The sequence below is a fragment of the Zonotrichia albicollis genome, chromosome 2 (assembly GCF_047830755.1).
Source record: "Zonotrichia albicollis isolate bZonAlb1 chromosome 2, bZonAlb1.hap1, whole genome shotgun sequence".
NCBI lineage: Eukaryota > Metazoa > Chordata > Aves > Passeriformes > Passerellidae > Zonotrichia > Zonotrichia albicollis.
In genome coordinates this window covers 57,421,672-57,445,540 of record NC_133820.1, presented here as the reverse complement: position 1 = coordinate 57,445,540, position 23,869 = coordinate 57,421,672, and the positions used below count along the sequence as shown (strand labels likewise).

The 23,869-nt window shown below is 36.3% G+C and overlaps 1 protein-coding gene across 6 annotated transcripts in view; it reads right to left on the bottom strand.

Moving 5' to 3' along the window:
* The window catches only part of IFT88 (intraflagellar transport 88), a 126,806-nt gene that overhangs the window by 11,534 nt on the left and 91,403 nt on the right, over positions 1-23,869 (bottom strand). For all 6 annotated transcript variants that reach the window (XR_001332359.2, XM_074535227.1, XM_074535226.1 and 3 more), the window contains 13 exons: positions 23,563-23,677; positions 23,233-23,464; positions 21,612-21,682; positions 20,821-20,907; positions 18,170-18,269; positions 13,719-13,805; positions 12,916-13,102; positions 12,454-12,562; positions 10,868-11,018; positions 9,503-9,618; positions 6,603-6,655; positions 6,027-6,092; positions 4,215-4,321 (listed from right to left, as the gene is read on the bottom strand). Coding sequence is in view for 5 of the 6 variants with exons in the window: in XM_074535227.1 (XP_074391328.1) it covers positions 4,215-4,321; positions 6,027-6,092; positions 6,603-6,655; positions 9,503-9,618; positions 10,868-11,018; positions 12,454-12,562; positions 12,916-13,102; positions 13,719-13,805; positions 18,170-18,269; positions 20,821-20,907; positions 21,612-21,682; positions 23,233-23,464; positions 23,563-23,677 (1,481 nt within the window). In the remaining variant the exon portion in view is untranslated. The remainder of the gene's footprint in view (positions 1-4,214; positions 4,322-6,026; positions 6,093-6,602; positions 6,656-9,502; positions 9,619-10,867; positions 11,019-12,453; positions 12,563-12,915; positions 13,103-13,718; positions 13,806-18,169; positions 18,270-20,820; positions 20,908-21,611; positions 21,683-23,232; positions 23,465-23,562; positions 23,678-23,869) is intronic.

Sequence of the window (23,869 nt, the reverse complement as noted above, 5' to 3'; positions counted from 1 at the left end):
TGTGGATATACTTATTCTGGAAAAACAATGCCAAAATAGAAAATTTTGATAAATTTCTATAGGAAGACAAAGTCTGTGTGCAGACTGTGAAATGCAGGTATACTATCCTAGCATTTTACCTATTTTGTCTTTACTGGGTGCAATTGAGAAGTCAAGGGGTAGTCTAAAATTGGGAGCAGGAATTGAACTGTATCTGGTACTGCTAAATGAAACCAGTATTCCAATTGGAAACTTAGGTGGTGAAATATTAAAATTTGGTAATTTTAGATCTAGGAAGTATAGTTTATGACTGTATGGCCATGGATGACAGAAGGAACTTAGGAAAAAAACCCTAGTAATTTCCAAAGCCAGATGGCAGAAAGAAGACTAAAAATCACACACCCACCCCCAACCAAGAAACAAACAAAAAAAACCTTCCCAAACCCAAAATCAGAGGATGGGAACCCAGATGTAACATCAATAGCAAAAGAAGGAACTGCAGGGCTATTGTTTGCAGGACAGCACTGATGCAGAGATTGTCACAGAAAGATACTCCAGTACTAATGCAGGACAGCTGCATCCTGAGTCACAGTGTGCTCTGAAACATCTTTCCTTAGTGTCTTCGCTCCTTTACCAACTACAACAGTGTTCATTACTAAGAAAACTGTGTCAGTGCGTTCCTTGGGAGCAGAAAAAGTTGTTCCTTTCCTTTGGAAAGAACTTGGAAAGTTTTGAGAGCTTGGCAGAGGAGAAAGGCAGGAGGAGGAGATGGGAGCATGTCCCGCCAAGACAAGGAGCGACAAGGAGCAGCAAGGAGCAGAAAGCACCTGATCAGACTTCAGAGATGCTGAAGAGAGTGCACTCGGAACCACAGGGGCAGAATTTTGCACCCATTCAGAGCTTACTCAGGCTGGAAACACTGGCCTGTCTGCAGGAATGAAGCTGACAGAACTGACAAGAAACCTGTTGTATTTTTATTATTGACTGTGGTTTTTAGGGGGCACAAAGGAAAGAGGTGTGTTTGTCTGGGGTTTGTTTGGGTTTTTTAAACTTATTGCTGCTGTGGTGTGTTCTTAAGTTTGTTAGTTTGCTCTCCCCATTTTCTGTATTAAATGGTTTCTTCCTTTCCCAGGACCCTGTCAGTTAGGTTGCTATGGAAATGAAACTGCTCCTCCCCTGGTTTCTCTTATAAAGTGAAAGTGCCTCCTCCTTGGGCTCAGTCAATCACCCCTTTTCTCCTCCCAGGTTTCGAGAATTTTCTTTTCTCTGGGAGTTATGGTTGGCTGTACCCCGGAGCCCCTCCTATGATTTATAACAGTTGGCTACTTTAGTATATCAGTTATGTTTCGTACCTCCAAATATGTATTTCTATTGGATAGCCGGGTTTCCCTGCCTTCTTCCCCCCTTTTCCCTTAAAACCCTCTCTCGCCCCCTGTTCGGGGCCATTTGCTGGGTGTTTCCCCTCCTTGTTGGTTCTTCTGTAATAAACCGACAGTTTACCCCCAGCAAGTGGTCGCCTCCTAATTCGTCTCTCACCGCGCTGCTCCGAGCTATCCCCCAGCTCAGCCCGAGGCCAAGATGCCGAGGGGGGCTGCTTTCTGATGCGCAGGGGCCCTGGCCTTCGCCCCTCACCAGATAGCCGGATTCCAGGGCCGTGGACGCCCCCGCGCATACTGCATTTCATTTTATCTGCTTAAATGAAAATCAGTTTAGTTTAAATTACAGTACTATCAGGCTTATTCAAAAGGCTGAATTAATTTTTTTTCTTTTCTGGGTAACACACTAGAGGAAATATTTAAGCAGATCTATCTTAAAGCTTTGACTAATTAAAAGTGCCATCATAGAAACCCTATCTGATCTGCTCTACTCTGCCCTCCTGAAACTCCAGAGTTGTGTGTCCAGTTCTGGAGCATCCAGTGTAAGGACTTGGCCCTGTTGGAGAGGGCCCAGAGGAGGACCATGAGGATGAAAAGAGAGCTGAAGCACTTCTCCAGTGAAGACAGGCTGGGAGGGTTGAAGTTGTACAGCCTGGAGAAGAGAAGACTCTGGGGAAATGTTGTGGCCTTTCAATACTTAAAGGGGTCTTAAAAGAAATATGGGGACAGACCTTTTACTAAGCCCTGTGGTGGCAGGACAAGGAATAATGGCTTTTAACTGAGAGAGGGTAGAGAAGGAGAAAAAAAATATGTTGAGGATGTTGGGACACTGGAACAGATTGCCCAGAGAAGCTGTGGATGACCATCCCAGGAAATGTTCAAAGTCAGATTTGATGGGGCTCTGAGCAACCTGATAATGGAAGGTGTCCCTGCCCACAGCAGGGGCTTGAAACTAGATAATCTTTAAATGTTCCTTTCAACCTAAACCATTCTGTGATCCAGCTTTGCAAGGTTAGTGTTGTGACAGGATAGAGTTAAACAGGAATTCTGAAATGCAAGACACAGAGGGAGCTTCCCACACCATGGCTGAGTTATGGTCACTCTTAAAGCCTGAACGGTCTAAACCAAGTGTGCAATAACTTGTTCAACCACAAGTCTGTGTTGGAGCCCACTGACACTTCTGTCATTCAGGTATGACTTGATGAATTCCCTTAACACAAAGAAGTCAGAATGAAAAACCCCCATAATTTAAACATAATTTTTATGTTACTAAAATCTTAATTTACTTCGAGGATTTAAACTTTTAAATAATCAATCAGTAGCTTTTTCCTCACCAGAAAATAATGTGTTTGGGAAAGCTCTTGCTTCCCATATGAAAAAAACAAAGAGACATGACAATTTTTAGGTTTTTTAAAATTGTATTAAAATACTAACTTTTGTAAAGAAAAAAAGCTGTTTTCTTTAAAGTCCTTGACATTGCCCATCTACAATTAATGCCTTCAGAATTACATTCAAAGAAATGGCCTTTCTTCTTCAGGGACCTCTCTCTCTCTCTAGTCAACTATAAAATAAACCACTTTTAACTGGTTTTGTTGGTGAGCTTTCTCAAGTAAAGCACTGAGGTATCAAAAGTTACTGCAACAAACTATGTATATTACTGACACTGAAGTGATCAGAAACCAAGCAAAGGCTGTTTAACACACTTCAGTGAATCTCTTTATTTTGAGTTCTGCAGAATAGGTACATTATACCTGGTCATCTGTTTTGCTTACTGATACAATTATGGGGAGACATAGAGAAATATCTATCCCATCCAGCTGTTAACTGTTTTCTTTTGTCCATTTTCCCAAGTGCTTTGAATTTTACAGTTACTGAAAAACCCAGTCAGTACACTTCAGCTAGCCCCTCAAAGTGTGGTTGCAGCATAAAGCTGCAATCCTTCAGTCAGTGCTTCCCCTTGTGAGTTTCATTTTTAAAGTGTCCCCATGCTCACATGCATACTCAGGCTCCCTGGAACTTAAGCAGAAGCAGCCAAGAATGCATGTGCACATGATCTGTCATCAAAAGGGACCAATAAGTGTTAGTAAGAGCAGAGTTAAATAGTTAATACTTGAAGTATCCTAATGTGACTATGTAGCTCTGAGGCAATTCTCTGGATAGGCAAAGCAAGCTTGAATACTTTGCATGGATAATGCTTTTCAAACAAGCAGCTGTTTTTAATTTTAAAATCTTATTTTATCACCAGAATAGCAAGACAACAATGCATGAGTGCACACACACACAAACGTGAGCTCACTCTTCTGAACGGAACACAAGTTATGATCTCATACCTTTCACAGCCTGTTACTTTTCCATGGAATTCTTTTCTTTTTTTTTTTTTTAAATTGGCACTCACATGAATAGTTTACTTCTACCTATATAATATGTCAGTGCTGCAGTTTTGTATATAATGAAAAAGGAGTTCTTTTACATGGACAAATTCTTAGGCTTCCCATCTCTCCCTATAGTTGCATTATTACTTGGCTCATAAATCCACTGAAGTATTAAGTAAAATCTGGCAAGTGAGTAGGAAAGACGACATTCCACAGACATTGAATTATGCGAGTGGCTCTCGCATTCCCTCATGTCCACCATCTTTCACTAGTATTTAAAAATTACAGAAAATCCGGTGCTCAGAAACTATTCAGACAGATGTAAGACTGATCAGTAATTTAAAACTAAGTCTCCCAAACCCCAAAAGATAAGCTTCTGTAAACCAGGAAGTTAACAATACAATTTGTCTTGAAGTATCATAAACATTACTTTAGCTTCACCTACCTCTGCAGCAATACTGTGTAATACACACAGAAACAAACTTACCTGATCTCTGATTTCTTTTAATTTTTCTGCTTTCTTGAGCTTTGTTATGTATTCCTGGACTTCTTTCAGCCCCATGTCTGTGCAGAGGCGAACTAAAAATCTGAGGCCTAATTGGAAAGCAAAGCACTGTTAGAAAAGGACTTACAAGCAGGTCAAACTACAAGTGCACCCTGACAGAACTGGACATGCAGAATGGCAAACAGTGCAAATAACAGCAAACAAGGTGACTCCAGTCCAGTATCACCACACAAGTTGTGATATTTTGCAAGTAATTCACTACTTTCTCTGTGTCTGTATCCACGAACAGTACAAATACCATCGGTATATGTAGCAGGCAAAAGGCACACTAACTATTTTGGCTCAGAACTCTTGACATTTGCAAAATATTTTGGAAGCTGGAAAGCATAGAAATGATACTACATATTACTAAGGAGATGCTATCAAGAGAATTTTGTTGAAAACAATTTTGCAAATGCCAAGTGAATCAAAATGTTTTTTTCCTCTATGGTTGATTTTCAAAGAGTAATATTTATAGAATTAGAAACCCCAACAAAGCTGACATAAAAATCAAATGTAAGTGTATGATTGAACTAAAAGAATCCCTGAAAAACATTCTCCTGAGACACTCTACCAAACTCTGAAAACACTGTTGGTATTCCTATGTGTTTGTTAACATTCCTTTCAAAGAACTGAAGCAGAAACAAGCAGGACATGATCCATTCTCTCCAGACTGCTTTCACAAACATGTTATTTCATTTTGTGCTAAGTTAGTTTTCTGCTGGTTTAGGAAGCCCATGCTCAGGGATGGATGAGGGAAGAAACATTGTTTCAGCAGTAGAAAACTTAGATCAGTTAAATTGTCTTGACTAACTCCTGCCTCCATTTGTGAAATTTGTAGAAACTATGTTCAGAAACATATTTGCATTCTAAAAGGTTTACTAGATGCTCCTCTGAAATATGTGTGAGCAACAGGAACATGACATTTTGCATATAACTTTAAGGAATTATAGTATTGAATTTCACTTGTACAAGAGAGCTGTGATTGCTCTTTAAAAAAGCAATACATTTGTTAAAGCAGAACGATACAATTTTAAAATAAAATACAATGACTGTTCTTCCCACATTGCATCTGAAAGCACAGACTCGTTGGCAACAACCTTGTATTTTGGAATTTGTGAGGCACGGTGTGGGATGGAAGAGAATGTTTACACAACCACTGGCAACCCTTATTTTCTACAGGGCTTTTTTATTTACAGTACAGGTGTGACTGATTTTACAAAATGTCTTACTCTTCAAAGTTGTGTTTCCTGCAGTTTAGTTTGAAATCCTCTATGGATTTTCCAGAGACTGGGTGACAAGCTATAGTTAAAAACCCAGCAAGAAAATCTCATCCTTGATGTTTTTTCTGGAAACCCTGACTTTGATAAAACTTAGCAATAAGATTTTCTCATATCTAGAAATTTACAGCAGGAGTTTCAACTCACAGGAAACAGAAGTACAAATACATATATTTTTCAGAAGAAAGATGAAATAAGTAACATAGCTATAAAATCTAGGACATATGTATGAGAAAGAACTCATCCAATGCAACTCAGTTCAAGTTTCTTTTCATTGCTCTTCCTCAGTATTACCCTCACATTTCTTAAATCACGTGTCAGTGTTGTCACAAAAACCATGCAGCATTAGCATGAATAAAAATATTAGTTAATGGAAGCATTTTTGTATGAAAAATACATCATATGATTACTAACACACCTATTCAATGTAACAAAGTTTCCTTTGATAGTTGCACCACAGAATGAGACAACTTACATTCAACATTCTCTGGGAATTTTCTGTGAATGACTTTGTATTTCTCCAGAGCTTTCTGGTAGTTGCCTGCAAACAAAACAAACATCTCCTATCCACACATTCAAATATAAAAAAGAATATTTGATGAGAAATTGGAACACCTTAACATCAATTCATCTTTATAATTAATGATTTAATATCGTAGGACTAAATTTGTAAGAACAAACTTAACATTCTTTATTAATGGATAGTAAAAATTAAAAGCATCTGAAAACAGTCCAAATTACTCTGTAAATAAGAGAATTAATGAGGAGGAGGTTACTGATTTTTGGGGTTTTTTTTTTGACCTTCTTCTATGACACCATTGTTCCAGTGTCTCACCATGCTCACAATGAAAAATTCCTCCCTTATGCCCAGTGTAAGTCTACTCTTATTCAGTTTAAAACTGTTGCTCCATGACCTGGAACTGCAGACCCCAGTCTGTCTCCATCCTTCCCATGAAACCCTCTCATTATTCTCCCAGCTGAACAACCTCAATGAATTACAAAAAAAATGTTACAAACCTGAAAGCAATAACAAAAAAGTTACAGAACTTACCACTTCTTCTGTAGCAACTGGCAACCATCAGCTGCCATTTCACTTGTGTTGGCCTGCATATAAACAAAACAAAATCACGTACACTGCCAAACAATGAATGAGCAAAATAGCATAGCACTGGTAAAGATCTACTATTTACCTACTAATCAATATTTCACCTAGCATGTTGCCTTCCTAGAAAGAATGTATCCTGCTCAGTTCACACACTGCTGCATCACACGCCTGTTTCCAAGACTCTGTCACATTTTCAGTCCCATGCTAGAGTTTTTCCTCAGGTTCATGATTCACACAATTAGTAGACCTGACATGTGAACCACTAATCTTTGTCAGAGATACAGAACCGTGCAATGGGGGAGGAACAAAATGCTAAATTGTACTCTGAGGAGGTCCCATCACTAGGGTCCCACACATGCCCAAGGGATTCCTGCCAGGAAACACAGTCCCTACTCACAGCTTTGAACTCTGGTTCCACCTCTGTGCTATCACCTTGATGTCCTAGCTGCTGCCTGTCCTTCTCTTTTTAGCACATAATGGTGACAGTATGGTCAGAGAAAATATTTGGGATGCTTGAGCATGTGCAATAAAACTGTTGGACTCTTTCATCATTTTTACCCAGACAATGTGAAAATTAGGAAATTTTCATGTTAACAGTGTAAGCATCCTCTATAAGCCAAAGAATGTTGCACAAGTGGCTTACAATTGAATAGTAGCATATCCAAAAGGGACTGTCAGTTAATATTTTCAGAATAGTTTTGTACTTATCCTCTTCAGTTTTCCTCTCTAATCATAGCACAGGCCATTTTTAACTCTAAGCAATCTGTTTGCCTGGTAGTTGCCAAGCAAGTTCATGAAATACAAATGTTGCACCTTTTTACCTTCAGCTGAATGTGTCTCCTGCAAACAAAGGCAGCCAAACACACACCGTAATAGAATTTATTACTCAGTTCAGTATGAAAACTCTAGAGAGAATAAATTGTCGGCATCAAGTACTAACTACACTAAGCCCTTTTATTAAGGATAGACTTCAGTGTGCTAGGAAAAATAAAATAGTGAAAAACTGTTTCCCAATTCATTGTCTAACAAGTTATCTTAGAATGCAATTTAAAAAGTAGTTATTGTGATTAAAATACTGAATGCATTAAACAATAAAATTTTAAAATGCTGTTGACAGCTAAAATAAGGATATAATTTCAAAATTTTCAACTTTATTTAAAGTTAGTAGCAATTTATATTTACATTCATATTTACCAATTAGCATATCTAGTCTCTATTTTTAATACCAAATAAACAGCAAAATATTTATGCTGTCTTATGTACAATTAAAAATCTCCTCATAAAGAAAACATTTTTCTGTATTACAGATAAATTACAAGTAATGTTGAAGAATTTAATATGCCAATTCTTCATAAGTACTTTACAATCCACATACTTAATGCATGGAGCAACTGCGACATGAAGCACAAAATATTTAAATCTTTGCCAAAACAAGATTGTGAAATAATTCCTCTTATTCTCAGCTGTTTCTTTCCAAATTTTCTAAGAAGGCTGAGAATGCCAGCATATGAAATCTCATAGCTTGACTAAAATGATTTTTTAAGGTGGCCGGTATTTGTAGGGAAAAGAATGCTGGCAAACGTGTGAACTGTGATTTCTGTCAGCTCTCCTGTGCATTTTTGTCTAAAGTACTTCTCTATTTCTTTATAAATAAATCACCATTTGAGTGAAGTCTATTTTTCTCTATTTTTTTTCATTTTTAATTCTTAATTTAACCTTAGATTTTCTCATCTGTAATTAAGGTCTACTCTCACCCAAGCATCTCAAAGCCAGAGTTAGGATTTTTTACTGAACTTCTTACAACCTATATGCAGAATCACTTCTCCTTGAATTATACTGAATGAATTTTTTGTTCGTATGGTGTTTTGTACATACATGTCATTAAGATTCAAGAACAAAAAGAATGTCAAATTTTAGACCATCACAAGAGAAGCCATAACAGAGTTTTGCATAACTTTTCATAGTTTTCCTAAAACACAAAATAAAGAAATTCACACTTATTTGGAATGAATTTTTGTTCGTCTATTAACACAAAATTCTTCATGAACCTATAGACATATATTTGTTCCCAGATAAAAAGACTGTGGATGTTCTTAGAATTTGCTTTGAACTCTGGATTACAAATTTAAATTTGACCAAATTTTATTTATAAACCATTCTGTAGTGAGGTCTCTTTCTGAACTAAAATAAAGTATGTGACCTATATACTTACTTAAGTGCATCATATTCTGCTAAAGAACAATTTCAGCAATTAAGTTGTTGAACTAAACTCAGCATAATTCAAATATCTTAGTCAGGATCAGTTTAGCCTCAATTTATTTTCACTGATTGTCAATTTATTTTCACTGATTACTGGTAGTACAGCACTGCACATTTTTGCTTACTTACATGCTTTATTTGATGGAAGTAGAAGTCATGTGAAAAGAGGAAATGCAGTAAGATCAGCCAAAACACACAGTAATCTGAACCACCAAATCCTCACCGCATAACAAAACAATAGAAAGGAAATATTTCACATGAAGACAGAGAAAGATGTCTTGGTGGCTTTGGAGAACTGTTCTCCACTTCATAGTTATGTTTAATTGCAGATACTAGAGAAAAATAGGTTCTAATAGCTAACCCTCTCTTGGGCCCAATGGAGGATTTTATTTAACACTGAAAATGCACAGTAAGAGCAAAAACACATTGTAAATGAGCAGAAAGTCGAGAAAATTAAAAAATATCACAAATATTCTGAACCCTGCTGTTGGTTTATAGTATTAAAGGTATCCAGCTGGTTTACCTCTAGGTATTCTGATGGGTATCTAATCAGAAATCAGAGTAGGCATAAAATAATAACTACTTACAGGATAAGTGCTGCCCTTTCAAAGTACTCAATGGCTTTTTCACAGAACTGGGTGTCAATGTAATACGCTCCAAGCCACTCAATGACCTCAATGTTGGAAGGGAAATACCGGTACGACTGACAAAATAGGAAAGGTGAAAAACCACACAACTTTAGTGATAAACAACATCTTTATGTTGCTTCTGGAATATCTTACTCAAGTATTTAATTCTCCAGATGCCCAAAACATGTAATATAAATGAATGGAAGTAGTGTGCTACACGAAGTGATCCTGGTGGTGGGGGGGGGGGGGGGGGGAAGAAAGCATGCTAAGTTTCCTAATTGCAGAATGCTTTTTAGAAGTTATCCAAGATGAGCCTGTCACATTTTCCATCTAGCCTTATTTGAAATACTATTTTAAATAGCTTGCAACAGCAAAAACGTTTACTGAAATCACATCTATACATGAATAACTTACCTAAAACATTAAACAATGCTAACTAATAAGTGTACAATTCCTCATTCACATCAGTCTGCTGGAAAACTCACCCCAAAGAATTCCTTTCTGTACATAACTACATGAATAGCATTTTCAGCTTTTTAGAAATTCCCTTTGAAATAGGCAACAAAATTATCCTCAAGAACAAGTCAACTGGTAATTCAGATTGCAACACAGACTTGGCCATCCCCACTTTGCACAGATAAAGAAAGAGAACTCTTGGATTGCACCAGACACTTCTGTCTTATTCTCATTTCTAACGCAGAAGAATCTCTACAAACTGTGGACAGTAGTACAGCTGGTTTGAAATGAAACAAGCTGCCTATCTTTAGGCAACTGTGTATACATAATGTATAGCTATACTGTTAGAATATGTGGACAGTAGTACAGCTGGTTTGAAATGAAACAAGCTGCCTATCTTTAGGCAACTGTGTATACATAATGTATAGCTATACTGTTAGAATATATATAAAAACTTCCAAGCATAAACAAACCACAATCTATATGTATCTCCATATTATACAGACACAGCTTCCAATCAACTCAGTCACATTACACACCTCTAAAATGACTTCTATTATATACCGATTTTATTTTGTCCCAGGCTATATTTTAAATTAACATTATTGCAGGTCAGTGTAAACAATGACTACATTAAAAAAATTGAAAGTCTGAGGCCAATATCCACATGGAAACATACCCTATGTATTCCCTTAGGATCTGACTACAAAAATCAGATTTTGTTAACTCTCCCCCAGTATCTCTTTTTTATCCTCTTTTTGGATGACATTTTATAAGGTTTAAATTAATCAATTATTAATTTCATAAAGGAACCTATGGCAAAATTTTCTTTACTTAGGACAAAGTGTATTGAAAAAGCAAAATTACCTCACAGTAATAATGAAAAGCCTGGGATTTATCACCTTCAGTATCATATAAATTCCCTAGCTTTGAAAGTACATGTGGATCAGTTGGTACTACACTGATCAACTGCAGCAGCCACTCTATGGCTTGATTGGGATCTTCCATGATCTGGTATCTGAGTTTTCCTCAGTCAAGGACTGATGCCAATGGTAGTTTGATTTAGAAATCCCTAATACTTTACCTAATGCAATCCATATGCTGAACACTACACCAGTCACTGTAGTGTGGAAATACGACTCTTTTTTCCACACTGTTTTCATAATTTCATTTGTATCAGAAATAATTTTCTTATGCTAGAAGAAGAAAAGTATTTAGAGACTTTGTCTGCTCTTTCACCTGAGAACCATGTCGGACTTAACCGAACTCGGGCTCACTTGTCCTCTCTCTCTCTGACACTAATTTGACTTGGACTTCCTCATTTATATGAACAAAGTGTGAGAGCCAGGCCATTTATTTGCAGCCTTTACAACCTGGCAAGTTTCTGTACCAGCAGCATTTTGTTCTAAAGTGATTAGGTAAAACTGCTATTCCAAGAACAGCCTTTTGCCAGCAGGAGGTTTTTCTGCTGTATGTCTAAGGAGCACAGTCCAGACTATTCTGGTCCAGAGAACAGCAATTTTAGCTGTAACTCAGCCTGCAGTGTGCTCTTCCCTCCTGAATGGCACAATGGCTCAGAGCTCTGGCAGTGTCAGCAGGAGTTACTGCCCAACCTGTTTTTTCAGTTTCTACTGCATCCTACCTGACACTGAAGAAGCTTGTGAGAATTGGTGGAAAGCAGTTTTACATAGCAGTGGAGCAGAGAAGCTCTTCCCCAGATGGACACAGAGCTGTTGGGCCATTTGTGCTGCTATAAAGGGGCTTTACATGCAATAGAGATCAGAGCCCTTTTGTATGTTTGGAGCTTTTTATTTTACTGACTAGAATATATTTTTATTACTTAGACTCTTCTTAAAAGTGTAGTACATCAGCTGGCATCTGTTCTGCCTTGGGGAGGATTTTTTTACAGTTTGGACACCCTCAGAAGCACTGTTAAAGAAGCTCATAGTTTAGGGTATCACAGGTGATGTGCAATGCCAATCTCTTCCCTCAGCTTTTCAATCTGTTGAGCTTCTGCAGTGCTGGGAGACAATTATCTTCTTACACATACACTAACTAATCTGAAAACAGCTTTCAGAGCAGAACTTCACATTTATTACCTGTATGATTTTTTTCTTAAATATTTTACTTAATTGTGCTTACATCTGCCATATTATTTTCATAGCAAAAACAGCAGCAGTTTAAATATTCCATGACACAATTTAATACTGAGTGTAAATCTAATCCCTGCAATGTGAGCAGTCTTAATGTTCTTCACTTGCTTCACTGGAAATATTCAATAAGGATTAAGTTCTGGTGTCATTTTTCTCACAAACATCAGATAATAAATCATTCTTACTATAATGGACACCATAGTAAATTTTTAAATTGCCTTGACATGACTGAAACACGTATTTCAGATTAAATGAGTTTACTAAAACCAGTATTCCTTATAATAACTCAGAAAAAGATACATGTTTGCTAGCTGGTAAAGGACTTGGGCACTATTGGGAAGGATTGCATGGAGTTTCAGAAAACAATCCAAAGCTTCATCTATCCTGTTTAACTTCTTGTAAGCTAAACCTAAAAAATAAAGGTTACAGTATTAATATAATGAGAAACAGATTATTTCAGAATATTAACTGAAAGGATAACCAAGAAAAGCAAAATAGAAGCACAGTACTTGGAGGCAGTGTACCTGCCTTGACTTTAAAGGACTCTCTATTTGTGAGAGCCATGCACAGAACTGTTATCAGCCAGCACGACCTACCAAACTGATAAACACAAGGAACATGAACCCAATCAAAGACCAAGAACTTGATAAAATAATAATAATTCACACATATTTCTACAAGAAAACTTTCAAAGACAGATTCTCAGAAACACTAGTGTTACCTTCAGTCAAAAGCTAAATCACAATAGCATCTGTGACTTACCAAGGTTGTAAAGTGCTTCAGTGCATAAGGAATCATTCCTGAGAGCTTCCTTATAAAATTCAGCTGCTTTTTCACAGTCTCCATTTGCAAAAACAGTATTTCCTTTGTTAGTTAGAGCTGATGGATTGTACCTATCAGAATTTACTGCTAAATCTGCATAGTTAGTTGCTTGTTCCAATTCATTCCCCTACATGAACAAAACAAACATTGTATTAGTCACTTGTCAAGTAACTTTCTTGCAGCTGTGGCTTCTTCCAGGAATTTCAGGGGATTGAGGATGGAAAACAACCCCATTACTCCATCCTAAAATAGTTCTTATTTATTTGCATAAGGAAGATCATCTCTTTCAAGTTGCCACTCTGTCCCATTCAGTCTGCAAGCTTTCTCTGTTGCAATAAAGTAGCATTTACTAAAAAATAAATTTAAAACATCCATGCCCTACGAACTTCATAGACAAACAGACCTGCCTAAGCTACCTATTTCACGTGTTTCTGAAGTTCAGCTGGGGTTCCCAGGGCCAATGTTTTAAATCCAGCCACTGAGCTTCTGCACAAATCCAACTGCAAGCATGTTCCTGTGGCCTGGGGCTCAATCTCACTCTGCTTCCCATCAACAGTATACAAAGGGACTTCATCCAAATTCCCAATGGTGTTCCAGCATAACTACTCTAAGGTAGTAGAGTATCTCAAGAGAATCTCTTGTTTGCAGAGATTATTTAGGCAGACACAGAAATTGCTACAAAAATACAGAGCCTGCTACATAAGCCACAGTTCTTAACTGGTTTTGTTGAAGCAAACACTTACCAAATAATAAAGGAATGAAAGGTTTGTTGCAGCTGCACTCTTTACTCGGCTATCTTTTTTTTCAAACATTTTCAAAGTCTCCAGTGCCTAGAAATAATTTGGAAACAACTTATTTCACACTGAAGTGAACTTATTCCAAAATCCTTTCAGAAAGCGAACAAACTTCAGAGTAACAAACAGCTGAAATTATCAACAGATAGGCTCACATACATGATAATTACTAGAGCTTGTAACACACACTTCTGAGCATGTACACACAACATTGTATCTATATTTATACAATATTAATTTTCATCACAATATTTCAATAATATTGGCTATTTATTACCTATCCAAAATTTAGATTAGATAAGGCTACTGTGAACTACAAGTATCTGACAATTCTGTATGTACAAAATGCAGTGTTAGATGATTTGCTTTTAATCTAGTCAACTAATGAAAATTCTCATGCCTATTTTTCTAGTTCTTTAAGTAAAAACCCAAGAATTGACATAAAACCTTTATCAAAAATCTAAAAAATAACACACTATATAAAAAAATACACACCACAGGCTAGGACTGGATTTCAATGTGCCTTTGTTTTGTGTAATAAGGAGATGACAACTGTCTAAATTTAGGAAGTACTCAAATGTGAAACTTGAGGCCAGAAGATTTTTTTGTTAAACTTGAACATGAAAACTAAATTTCATAAATTTCAAAATAAACATGTTTATAGACAAAAAAAGGAGCATATTTATAGCAAATAAACTACAAAAATCCCTCTGATATAAAAGGCAGCTTTTTCTTTTCATTGACTATGGAACACATTTGTAACTGCAGACTAAATTATTAAACAAACCTATCTCCCTTATGCTAAATATTTATATTAACAACATAAGCTGTTAGAATATCACAGTGAGCCCAGTTCCATCATCTATTACAACACAGATGTGGCAACCACAATTTAACCATCAACATTAGCAAGTCAAAAGTTTCCTTCCTCCTTTGCCTGAAATCTTTTCAGGCTGCTGTTTACATATCAAAGGCATGATACTGTATGTCAAATGCCAAAACAAACATAAAGAGAAGTTTTAATTGTCTGTCATACAGAGTTTTCACAGTTACTCTACACAAAAACTGTAACTGTATTAATGATGTGCAAAATGACAAAATATATACAGCTAAATGTAGCTCACAGATTCAGTCAACTACCCAAGAACTATGAACTATTAATGATCTTAATATTCATCTAATAGAAAATTCTTTAAGAATATACCAATTTCAATCAAGAAAAGCATTACAAAAGTTAGGCTCTAGATTTTGTGGTCTCAGAAATGTAAGACTTGTAACTATACTTTCAAACTTTTTATATATATATATTTATGATTTTCTCTAAGAAGGGAATAATCCCAAATATTTCCAGATGTAACACCACTATATCTGAGGTACTCTTAAGCAAAGATTTGCTTCTTCATGGAATTAACTTTTGGATCATTTAGAGCTTTACACTCAAAGTTACTTTCTGAAAATCCATTTCTCATTGTATCTGATTTATTTACCTTTGCTTATACTGCTAAATGGCACCTTGGATGATAAAGACCTGACAGAAATGCCCTTTTCACGTGTAACAAAAAGTTCACACAATTCTGAACTCAATTTATTTACTGGTAAATTATGTTGTGGGTCTCCATTTCAGCAATTATGAGTCTTAGGATGAGCCCCCAATTATGAGGATGAAAATCCATAGGCAATATTCCTTACGTCCTTGTAAGGTAGCACTGCATCATCAGTTACATTTAAAGATTTCTAAAGAAATTCTAACTTTTCAATCCCAACAATAACAATTACTTAGGTTCAACAATCAAAACACATACTGTCCAAACTATTCTTTGTGAGCTGCTTCCAGTGTATCTAAATTATTTGGTTATAGAAGTTAAACTTCAAAGCAGTTTGTCTGAGTCCAGCAGGGTGTGCAGAGATGTTAAGAAGATGCATGGTGAACGTGCAGAATTTTGTTTTTAAATTAATTTTCAAAGTTTTTCTTTGATATTAAAAAAAAATCAAAGTATTTTATACACACAACTAAACATAATGTGGTAATTTTCCTTTGAATTTTATTTTATATTTTAATTGCAAGGACTGTTTTAAAATAATATATTCATTATGATGAACACATACAGCTCATTGTTATAACAGGAGAAATCTATTTCAGTTTGGTTTTTTGTGTTTTTTTTTAAAGATGCAATAAAACTTCAGCCTTGGAACTGAGTATTTAAAAAAGTTTCCATTCTTGTTATTCAGCCAAATGTGTGTTGAGCAGTTGGTGAGTTAGGAAGTATATGAACAACAGACAGGCAGGATGAATGTAAATGTCAGCTGCAGTTTTATTAGAACAAAACAAATATAAAGATGCTCTGCCATCACCACTTTGCAGCCCCACTCTACTGTTCAGTGGTTCCAGTGCAGGTTAAAGGTCTTCTGTCACATAATCCAAGTAAAAAGGTTCTTCTCCCCTTACTCCTAACTTCCAACAGACTTCCCTCTCCCTCCATTGAAGTACTTCACAAAACACCAACAATCTCTGTACCTCATTTTATCTCTGAGAACTGATTTTAGTTTTTTGAACCTATACTGAACCCTAACTGGAAATAACAAAAAATTACCATTGAAACAATAGATTCTTGAGATCATAAGACCTATACTGAACCCTAACTGGAAATCACAAAAAATTACCCTTGAGACAATAAATTCTCGAGATCATCGGACTTTTTACCTACCTGTAACATTCTCACCCTTCAAAAGGGTTTGTACCAGTAAAGTTTGTATCAGTAAAGCTACCAGATTTTCCCAAATCTTTGCAAACTCTCAAACTGCTTCCTGATCTCAGAAAGGGTTTCAATGTGTTGGTTTTGGCTGGGATAGTTAATTCTTTCCATAAAAACTTTAAGGGACTCTGGTTTGGGTTTATGCTGAAAACTGTTGATAACACACGTTTAGCTAAGCAGGGCTCACACAAAGCCAAGGCCTTTTCTGCCCCTCACCCCATTCCACCAGTGAGTGGACTGGGGGTGCACAAGGAATTGGGACAGGACACAGGCACAACAGTTGGCCCCAGCTGATCAAAGGGAGGTCCCAGACCTCCCAGGTGGAGGTGCCATATAAAGGTGAGGCAAGAAGGAGGAAGAGGGGATATTTAAGCAATGCTGCTTGTCTCCCCAAGTCACCATTATGCATGGTGGAGCACTGCTCTCCTGGGGACGGCTGAACACACCTGCCTGCCCATGCTGAATGAATTCCTTGGTTCTGCCTGTGTGCACAGCTTTTGTTTTACCAATCACCCTGTCTTTATCTTAGCCCATGAGTTTTCTCCCTTCTACTCTTCTGATTCTATCCTCCATCCTAGCAGGGCAGGGAGTGGGTGAGTGACTGTGTGGGGTTTAGGTACCAGCTGGGGTTAAACCACAATACTTAGACATGCAGAATAATACAGGATAACTCTCTTGCTGTATCTACAGGGAAGGAGAAGAGGACAAGGCAGACAGGGAGAGCAAGAGCTGCTCAGGAAACCAGAAAAGCTTAAATATGAGAAGTAAAAGCAGGCTGAAGTTAAGCATGTGGCCCTGTGTGCATCCCTCCAAGATGTGGGTATATGAATGACCTTAGAAGATAACAGGTATCCACAGCTCCAGCTCTAATTTTGCTGTATATGATCTACTCTAATTCTTGCCACTCAGGCACAGCTGGGGATTGCTCTATTCCTTCTTATTTATGAAGCATTCCTATCACTGAATGTACCAGCCAGTGCATTTTAAAAGAAAACACGTCAAATCCTGTCACATATCCAAGTTTGGTTTTGCTCAGATGAAGCTTTTTTTCTAACTACTCCTATTCCAAACCAAGCCCTGTATGTAATGGAATGACAGAAGAGCCAACTAAAGTATAAGGACAATTTATAGTATTTTAGAGAATGCTGTAGCACGTGGGGAGCTGCAAGAATACCAGAGCATAAACAGTAACTATACAAAGCAGGTGCAGCTGCATGTATTCTGGTACTATAGTCAACCTAATTGAGAGAAAGATTCAGCTCATATTAATGAAAACACCCCCAGGCTGATTAGCAAAGGCTTTCTAGGCTCTATTGACTGTACTGACCTGAGTTCCATTAACTGCAATGACAGCTGGGACACCTAGTGAAGAAAACTACACTTGGGTGTTTTGATTTTGAAATGCACTTTATTCACTCTAACTTCCATGGCAGAAATTTCATTTAGATAAAATTTGTCTCTTGCCAGTGTTTTTTATAAAGTTATTTTACTGATCAGCATCAAAATAATTGTTATTTGCATAGATCACACTTTCTCTTGCAAAAAAAAAAAAAAACAAACTGTGGCTAACAAAGGTATATACAGTATTGCAAAGTACTAAAGGGCAAGTACAGTATTGAAAAGTACTAATGTGAGAAGTTACTATACCTGGTTAAAATTCTGTTGCCTCAAGTAAGTAGTGGCTTTATTTATTTCCAGATCATTGGCTAATTCTACATAGTGGGAAGCTTTCACTGCATCAACACACCTGCAACAGAAAGCAAGCCATGAACAAAATGCATCTATGCAAATACCTCCAAGTTACATTTTTTTCAGATAATTTGCTTTCCAAAGTGAGTTTTCTTAGGTAATCTTTCTTCACAGTGGCAAAGAGCACTCTGATTAAAAATACCTGTAAGAATATTACAGTCCTATAACCTACCCTAATTACAGTATCTCTGCTAACTCTTGTTTCTTTTGAGTCAGCTGTCTAAATATCACTCTATTTTCTATCACTGAGCAATATTTGATGTCAAAAACTGACAAAAATTATTTTTCAAGCCATTTTCTTTGGCTACATTCTATAATGTAGTTATAATGTGTTTTTTCAAATTTCTTCTCCTGATGCATGTATTACCTAATCTATAAAAATACTAGTGAACAATGCCAGAGACTGCAGACTGTGTCCCTGAGCTACATCATAACACTAATCAAGTCATAATAATAAGTCTCTTTCTGGCCATTCCCCAGTAGGTTGTGGCTTAGGGTTTTCTGCAAAAAGAGTGCAGAGCAGAAGGCAGCAGACAGTTTGGATGCTCACTCACAGCCACCACCTTCCATGGTTTGGTGTGATCTGCTTTCAGCTGCCTGATCATTTAAGCAAGACCTTTATTTATTGTATGCATATCCTGTTCTCTCAAACATTTGGAAAAGAGGCACAGTAAATGAACAACTTGTGGGATGCTTCCTTAACACCTTCCACTATTTTTTAACTGGTGGAAAGCCACCTCTTTCCTTTTAATAACTGGCTATTTTGCCAACAGAAGTTTAATTCAACAAACTGCCTGCTGTTATAATTGGTTTGGCACATGGACAGTCTTTAGACAAAAGCCTTTTAAGTTAGAGAAAAAGTTGTAATAAAAATTGGTAATTTCTTCTTTTATTACAGATGTCTTTGCAACATCAAAAAAGCATTTTCACCTGTCAGTTGTAACATCTTTTAACCATAAAATGCAATGAGATCTAACCATCCAACTGTTCTTTATGAAATATGACAGAATAGTCCCAAAAATATGTCACATTTTAAGTAAGAAGTTATGAACTCCAAAGAGTATTTGTCCCCACTTTATTTCTCTAAATAAAATGAATTTCATGGAAAGTACATTTAATACTCAGAGGACCCATAATAAAGATAATAATCAGAAAAACTAAGCTCAAGCTGCCAGTTAAACTTCTTCTTTGGGCTTGAATACCTCAGTTTAAAATAACAAAGAGTAAATCTGCCCTGATATCCAAAAAACAATTCCACAAATCTCAGCAAAAGCTGTTCAATTAGCCAGAAACATCTGAGAATGTGTTACTCCATGACAAGTATTCTGTGGATAGCACTAAGAAAACTGAGTATCTGACAACTTTTTCTGGTTTTTCTGAACAAAATACAAGACACAGAGCAAAAAAATCTGACTTGCTAATGCTAACAGATTAGAAAGAAATAACCTATTTTTTCACAAGACATATTATTTGAATCCTGATCATTCAGAATGGCAGAAGTAGGAAATTATAAGATTATAATTATTATTAAACCATCAAACACCACCTTGTGGACTCAAGCAGACAATACATGTCTATGTGAGAGACTGTTTCCTGTTAGTATAAATAGTTTTCCTAGTGAATTATAATTATAGGAGCTGCAAAATTTGAGAATAATTCTAATGGGCCATAATCCCCAGGTAAAGGACAGTCTTCTTTTGCCATCAAACATTATTCATTACCCAAACACTAATAATATATGTTTGTAATATTGTGCCTGCAATACAAAACATTCATTTGCATACATATTCTTTTCCAATGCTATTAAAAAAATATCAAAGTAAGCCCTTATAATTCAAAACTAAAAATAAATTTTGGAAAACTTACGCTATTAATTTTTATACTGTCATAGGAAGTGTGTCTAACTGAATTTGTTTTAAAGAAAAGAGTATTCTGCTGTAGAAAATATCACAGAAAGCAAAAGCTATGCTACATTGAAAAATAAAGTTCAAATGATGAACTGTGTCAGCAGCCTATCACTGTGTACACCTACGTAAGCGTTTTAAGGAATGGTAGATTAAGTTTATATTTAAAAACATTAGGTTCATAAATGAAATTCAAACAAATCTTTCTTAAAATTTATATTCCAGTATTTTATATAATGGCTCTATGGAGTGATCAAAATTCTTAAGCACTGCAAGTCTTCATTATGCCATCCCCAACATAAAGACTAGCAGTCACTGCCTTCCATACAGCATTTGTCTGCTGAAACTTTTAAAAGCTCTTCAATTTTGAAATGGAATTTTCAAATTCAATTGAACTTTATGTGTGGGTTGAGAACACTGCAAAATGTGTAATTAAGAGTTGACTTTCAATGATAAATTACTTTTTAAGACAGAACACACTCTAATGCTTTGTTGTGTTAGGAGGCAAACTGAAAATAGCCTGATTGCTGTTTGAGATGCACAGAGAACTGTGTTTTCCAGGCTGCTTCCACCTCTGAACTGGTTTCATAACCAGCACAAGAGTTAACACAGCTTAGACAAAAAGAAGCCCCACTTGACTCTTACCAGTCATAGCCTACTGCAAAAGATGTCTCAATTGCTGGTGCAATGAGTTTAGCAGCTGTCATGATGTATTCCTCTGCCAAGGATTTCCTAAAGGAAAAAACCCACAAAAATACAACACAAAATATGAAATAAATTCTTCACTGTCAGGGTGGTGAGGCACTGGAACAGGCTGCCCAGAGGAGCTGTGGATGTCCCATTCCTGGAAGTGCTCAAGGCCAGGTTGGATGGGGCTCTGAGCAACCTCATCTAGTGGAAAGTGTCCCTGCCCATGGCAGGGAGGCTGGAACCAGATAATCTCTGCAGCCCTTTCCAACCCAAATGACTCTAGATCTGCATACAATTCTATATCATCATTTCAAAAACATGTATAGGAAAAAAAAACAAACCAAAATGTGTTCTGGCTTCTTCCTGCACTCAGTACAAATCTCAGAAGTCAAGGCCACCAGTTCTCTGTTAGCACTGTTCCCCTGTATTGTGATTAAGCTCTTAGTTTTTTCTGTTTTCCTTTCACTGCACATTAATTGTCACACTAATTGTATTTTTTAAAAATCTCAAACACTGCAAGTTTTAAGCAATGTACCCTGTAACATTTGGGGTAGATACTCAACTTTAGGGCAGTACACTGAACTGAGTGATCCAACTGGTTTTTCTGAGCATGTTCTTTCCTAAGAACTGTTTGAGTCAAATACACTTTTGTAACAAGAGCTGTGGACAGGTGACAAGACACATAATCCTTCTTGGAGCTAAAATTCAAGGCACCACAGTCAAGAAAGAACAGAATCCACCATTACCTCTCACGTTCTATTTGACTCAAACTGTCATTTTTAATGGCTTCAATCAGTAGATTTGTATGTAGATCATCCTGGAGGGGGACAAAACAAATGCAAATTATACCAGCATACAAACATTTTACTTATTTTATAGACAATATGATTGCAAACACAAATTGATGTAAAATAAATAGTCTATAATGTCACTTACTTTCTACATTTGTAAAAGCTAGCTTCAGTTCAAAGTACTTTTCTAACTGTATACTCAGAAATTTGGCATTACAACTACTTCAATATTGTTTTTCTGCTTATGTGTGTTGTCAAAGCTCACATTAAGGTTGTTAACAGATGTAGTTCATGTCATGTGTATCAGACCAGAAAGGCTGCAGATCACAGTGACAATATTCTCATGCTTAAAAATAAGCATTTGCTGAACTGCTGTGGTATTCAGCAGATGAGGACTTGTGCTGCCTCCTTGTTACAATAACTTGTATGATCATCTTATGGTTTCTATCACACATCTGTTAGCTCTAAAAGAAATTATGCATGTTATGTTAAGAAATATGTATGTTAAGAAATTATGTATGTTAGGTATCCACCCCTTCCTTGTTTATTTGGGACAGATAACAGATATATGCAAAATAAAGACCAGAAGGAAACTGTAATCTTTTCTCTGACCTCTTTATTTAAAAAATAGAGAATGTGTAATGTCTGTTAAAACCATAGCTTGCCTACCCTTAGAAATAAATTCTGCAGTCTCAAGGCTTTCTTCCAATGAATGATCCTACATAGTCAATTAACCCAAAGGCTAAATGATCCTTACTCTTATATAATTTCTAATATAAGAAATTATATAAAATGTATTAATATATATATATATCAATAAAAACATCTGTATGCTTTGTATGTTAAATTTTATTTCCTTATGCTATGACAATAGGAAACAACAGCTACTGTTAAGCTGCAGACAGTTTGAAGATTAGTTATGTATTTGATATTTAGAACTGAAAGGTTTGCATCACCGAAAAAAAGACTGCTAGAAGATAAAAGCTTTGATCTTTCTACAGAGGATTTTTCTAAGAGTGACCCTAAACCTATTAACTATTTTTTCCTCTCTTCAGCATCATGGAAAGTCAAAGGAAGTCCAGTTTCCAGCAAAGTCTAATAAACTAAAATAAACATCTGTAAATGTCACTACAGTTTTCTTCTGTAAAATAACACTACAATATTTACAAGTTTTATTAACACTCACTTGAGGAAACTTGCATTAACCCACTTATTATTTAGCTCCTTTATTTTACCTTATAAATATTTTATTAAAATTTTATATAAATGAAGATGGTAAAGCAGTTAGTGAGCTATGTAAGCCCAAATGAATTTCAAGAAAATCATTACGATGACAATCTTGTGGTGTGGGTTTCATGTACATCATCTCTTTTGAGGAAATAGAGATTACAACATTCTCTCATTATTTTACACATCTGAGCACTACTGCCACACTAAATCATGGTGGTTAAAAAGTTATTTCAAATACTTAAATACACATCAATTTCCATATTCAGTATAGTCCAAGCATTCAGTATCTCTCCTTCTTTCTCCTAATTTACTATATAAAGACACAGTTTAATTTTTTCAAACTTACATTTAAAGAAATGTATTTGTCTTCATAATCCACTTCCAAGGGAACTTCGATGAGGTTTTTGAAGGCTTTCTTCATTTGCTCACCATTTCCAATAGCAAAGTAACATAGGATCAGGTTGAAGCCTGCCTTCAGGTTTGGGGATATGTTCATTATTTCTTCAAATGAAGAAATGGCATCAACGTATTGGCCAGTTTTAATAAATGCAACTCCAATATTTTCCATTATTTTTATCCTAAGTAAGAAATCAGGTTTAGGTTATATTTTTAACTACTAAATCACACTGTATTCAAAATTTGTACTTCATAAGCATGCCCCCTAGAAGAAACTCACCTCATCTGTTTGTGGGAACTAGTCATCTGGTCTAGAGCCATACGGTAGAATTTGATAGCTTTGGAATAATGCCGTTGTTTTAAGTAAATATTTCCCATATTTACCTTCAGTATACCTATCAAAAGGAGTCAATGAGTTACAACATTTTAAAAGTGTTTCAAAGAGACAGAGTAGAACACTACCTTAATAAATTTGTCTGCACTACAGGATAGCAATGTCCCTTTAAAGCTGCACTGCACAGAACTGCCTTCTTTGAGTTTAACTCAAGAGAAGATGAGAGAGATGAAGTAGTGATGAAACCTAGAAT